We start from the raw sequence: 4,545 nt of genomic DNA on the forward strand, positions 1-4,545 counted from the left end.
TGAAACAGGCGCTGCCCTGCGTGGCTGAGGTGCCCGCGGTGCACGTGGAGGTGCTGCAGCGCGGCGGCAGGTGAGCGGACCTCTGGACCCCGAAATCTCACCCGGCTGAGGCTGACTGGGAACAGAGTCCAGCGGGAGGGATAGCGAGGGACCAGGATCAGAGTTAGAGGGGCCGAGCGTTGGGGTTGGAGGAGCTGCTGCCAAGGCTCTGGAGCCGGCTGCGGGCTGGAAGTGACCTGGATTTGGGAGCCGCAGTGCCGGCCACAGCCCTGGTTGACTAGGGGCGGGCTCTTGTCTTAATAAATAAACACTAAATGTGTGGATTCAGCCTCACCGTAGCCCAAGACAGCAAGAATCCTAGTGTCCCGCCTTGCCAGTGGGGAGTGGAGAGCGACTTCCGGAGGGTGCATAGCTGGCGGTGGAATTAGATTGGACCCCTAGATGGGCACACGATCTGCCTGTCCTTATCTCATGAATTTCTTGAGTATAGTCTCAATTTATTGTTCTTTTATGTGTATTTTTTTGTTTTCATAGCACTGCAAAAAAAGAAGATATAAAATTGAATGTTCGAAAGTTGCTCAACAGGCATAATATTGTATTTGGTGATTACTCATGGACGGAGTTTGATGAGCCTTTTCTGACCAGAAATATACAGTCTGTGTCTGTTGTTGACACAGACCTAAAGATTAAAGATCCTCAGGTAACTTACTGATTTGAAATGCTGGTGAACCAGCTGATACAGAGGTGGTATGACTGTCGCTGCTAGAAAAGTCTGTTATCTGTTGGCTTGGGTGCAGACAAGTTTTGGCTGTCTATCATGGAGCTGGGTGCTGGCATGAGACTCAGCCCAAGTGTCAAAACGCTCCGAGTGAGCAGAAGACAGACTGAAATCCAAGAGTTTGAATGCAGCATATAGTAACGGGCTTTGTTGTTGAGGCCTGTGCACCTGTTTCTGACTCTGTCAGCTAAGTGGTCCTGAAGTGCTTGGTGAATGTGTTATGGCTGCAGGAAGTGTGTAAGTTACAGAGGGGAGCTGGGCTCCCTGTCTGGAAACTCTTGCCTCCTGAGCATGGACTGTCTGCCCCACCGTCTTACTGAGCTCATGTGGGGGAACTGGGAGTCTCTGAGAGCTGAATGCATGGGGACCATTCTGTTACCAGCATAAAATAAGAATAACTAGAAATGTGTCTTGAGGGAAGAGGATCACTGTATGAATTGCCACTTCAAGCAGTGGGCTTGGCACTGAAATTTTGCTTATGACATGTACTTCCTTATACATCTTTTAAGACTGTAAGAGTTGATGCCATCATCCTTGGTTTTGCCCAGCCTGAGTTGAAAGGAAAAGCTCTCCAGATTAGCACAGCCTGACTAGAGGGTTTAGGGCCATTAAAACTTAATAATCTCATTTTGACTGCCGATTCACTCATAGGAATTTATCTTGACTAATAAGCAGTTCTGTAGATAATACAGACAAATATTTGTTCCATAATGTTAGCACCAGTAATGTGAGATACCTTGCCACCTTCTACCAACCAGAAATTGGCTAAATAAATTTGACACATTTACATTAAACAGGATATAGCCATTAAAAGAACTAGATTTTCAGCTACTAATATAAGTATGTTTCTAAGCTATATCAAGAGGGAAAAGGCCCCATAAGAAAACTATGTGTTCTCAGTCCTCATCAGTCTATTAGTCTGCTTTGATACCATCTTGGAGCTGGATCATGGTCAAGGAAACAGTCTAGCCAACAAAATTTTCAAAATCTTTCAAATTCTGTCTTGAATATTTTGGACATTGATTAAAAGAACCGACTTGAGTTATGTGACACTACCATGTGTACATAAGCTACCTATATATTCTGTCACACCAAGCTTCTTCCTTTGATCGCTACTTTAGTCACCCCATTGGAAACCAAATACCTTATGGTAAAACAATTGTCTCTCTTTGTCAACTTCCAATCCAAGTGGGTTTTTCTTTTTCTGTTCCCCGCCTTTCCATGCATTAATGTCAAAAGGAATCCTGACCACAATCTGGCACTTACAAAGTTCTCAGAAAAGACCCAGACGCAGCCATTCTTCATCCTATAGACTTAGGATCCAGTCACGGGGAGAAAAAAACCAATAATTTGAAAAAAAAAAAATAGCCAGTATGGTGAATTATTAACTAAACCTGAAAATTCAAATAAGAATTAGCTAATACAAAGGAAAGATAACTTTGAAGAATATATAATAATAGCAGAATCGTGATAGCAGTTACGGTATTATGTAAAATTATATGTAGGAGCCACTAATGTTCAGGGAACATGATTTTCCTCATTTCTGATGTCTGTTCAATTTTTGGTTACCTTTTCTCATTCTTGTTATTTTTTGGTTCTTGGGATGACAGGTAGTTTTCTACTAAATCTTAAGTATGTGTGGAGGGCCTGGTGAGTATCTGTGTTCAGCATCCCACAGGGTCTTGCTGATAACACACAGGCAAAAGGGAGGTGCTGACTCACAGTAGACTTCAGAGACTGGGGAACAAACGGGCATCATCCTACCCCGGGAGTGGGCATGCAGCTCCCATCAGGCTTGCTGTTGCTGAGGGAAGGGAAAAGACAGCATCTCAGATAACTGTTGTTGCTTGGTGAGGTGGAAGTTCAGCACCCCGTGGGCCCCAGTGTCCCACAGCAGGAGGAAAGCAGGCCCTGCCTTGTGCTGCCTTATTGGTGTTAAGTTAGTGGAACTCAGCTCCCCACTGGGTACAACCCTAGTGGTCACCAGCAAGAGAGATCTGGGTTTCTTATGTACATGGTCATGTCCATAGCTGGGCAGGCAAACTGCTAGATCATTTTGAAGTACCAGCAAATTATAAAGGGCTCAGAAACACTAAAAGGATGAAGACATGTCAGATGGAAACAGGAACCAACTTGAATTAGTGACACATGGACAAAGTCTGAAATAATTGTACCAACAGAAAGGATATTTAGTATTAGGTCATAAACCAACTATGTCTCAGTCCATAGTGATACAAGTAAGTGATTAAGTAAATGGAGGGGGTGGTGCAAAAGTTCTTTATAGGATATTTTCAAACTGTGTGTGTAGATCTCCTTCACAAGGTGGCACCCTCACCAATCCTCAAGTGTGGACTCCACTATTCGCCTTCCAAACGGTAAACTGTAGAAAAGGAATGATGTATAACTTCCCAATGGAAATATCCCACAGCCTTCCCATAATCTAGTGGTCAAGGCTAAAATCATCAGTTATGTTGTGTGTATCATGTACTGCTGATCCAAGGTGAGGAATGGGCCCTTTTACTGGTCTAATTTTGAGATGGGAAAATACAAGAAGTGATTGACACATACAGTCCAATAACTCATTTTTCGCTATAAATCAACCATACTTTTGGATTTTAGCATCTAATTAACTGGAATTGAAAAGGGAGAGATTCTGAGGTGTGCTGATTTACTTGCCTTCTCTCATTCACAGCCCATTGATTTGAGTGCCTGCACTGTTGCTCTGCATGTCTTCCAGCTGAATGAAGATGGCCCCAGCTGTGAGAATCTGGAGGAGGAGACAGAAAACATAATAGCAGCAAATCACTGGGTTCTGCCTGCAGGTACAGCACCAGATGGGGTGTGGAGCCACTGAGGAAGGTCAAGGTCAGAGGGTTGTACACTCTTGGGTTTGCCAAGTCAGTTCACTGAGGAGATTCTGCCTGTTTTGTACAGTTCTAGGATGTTTTGTCTTTTATGAGATGAAAAGTAGATTGCTATTAGCTTTCTGTGACCATAAAAAATGCTTCAGATGATCATGCAGATGGTTTAATACTTGGTTGCCTATTGCTTAGGGCCTGTTCCTAGATAGCATATCCTGGCAAGGCACATGGCAGAGGTGTGTTCACTTCATGGCTAGGTGTAAAGGACAGTAGGGGACTCATGTCCCTCTGTACCCTGTGAGGCCACAGCCCATGACCCAAGACCTTCCACTTGGCCCTGCCTCTTCAAGCTTCCCTCTCTGCCCAATGGTGACAAGCCATGGCCTCTGGGGGACAGTCTAGATCCAAATACAGCAGGTTCACAGTAAGGAAATGGAGCATTCCAGGATGAGTGTTGTACCCTGCAGGCACCTTTCCTTTGGCTTTTGCTTTTTCCAGTTCTTTGGCAGTACTGAAGATTAAACCCAAGGCCTTTGCAGTAAGCTAGACAGTGAACTACATTCCCAGCCTTTTTAAATTTCTTTTTTGATTTTTTTGAGACAAGGTCTTGCTATATAGTTCAGGTTGGCCTTGAACTTATATGTAGCCCAGACTGGCCTCAAACTTTTGGAGATCTTCCTGCCTCAGTCTTCTGAGTGCTAAGATTACAGGGATGTAATCTTCCCAGTCATAATATCCCGCACCCAGCCTCTAGATATAGGACACACTCAAGAATGGAGTGTGAAAAAAAAAGCAGGTCCGGGGATTTAACTCAGTGGTTTGGTGTCCTGTCTTGCAAGCACAAAGACCCGAGTTCAATCCCTGGTACCAAAAAAAAAAAAAAAAAAAAAAAAAAAAAGATGGGTG

At 44.0% G+C, this 4,545-nt stretch overlaps 1 protein-coding gene across 1 annotated transcript in view; it reads left to right on the forward strand.

Moving 5' to 3' along the window:
- The window catches only part of Trip13 (thyroid hormone receptor interactor 13), an 18,331-nt gene that overhangs the window by 225 nt on the left and 13,561 nt on the right, over positions 1–4,545 (forward strand). The window contains exons 2-4 of the mRNA XM_010607080.2: positions 4–70; positions 535–700; positions 3,471–3,600. Of these exons, the coding sequence (XP_010605382.1) occupies positions 4–70; positions 535–700; positions 3,471–3,600 (363 nt within the window). The remainder of the gene's footprint in view (positions 1–3; positions 71–534; positions 701–3,470; positions 3,601–4,545) is intronic.

The sequence above is a fragment of the Fukomys damarensis genome, unplaced genomic scaffold (genome assembly GCF_012274545.1).
Source record: "Fukomys damarensis isolate Sample0158 unplaced genomic scaffold, DMR_v1.0_HiC HiC_scaffold_1, whole genome shotgun sequence".
Lineage (NCBI taxonomy): Eukaryota > Metazoa > Chordata > Mammalia > Rodentia > Bathyergidae > Fukomys > Fukomys damarensis.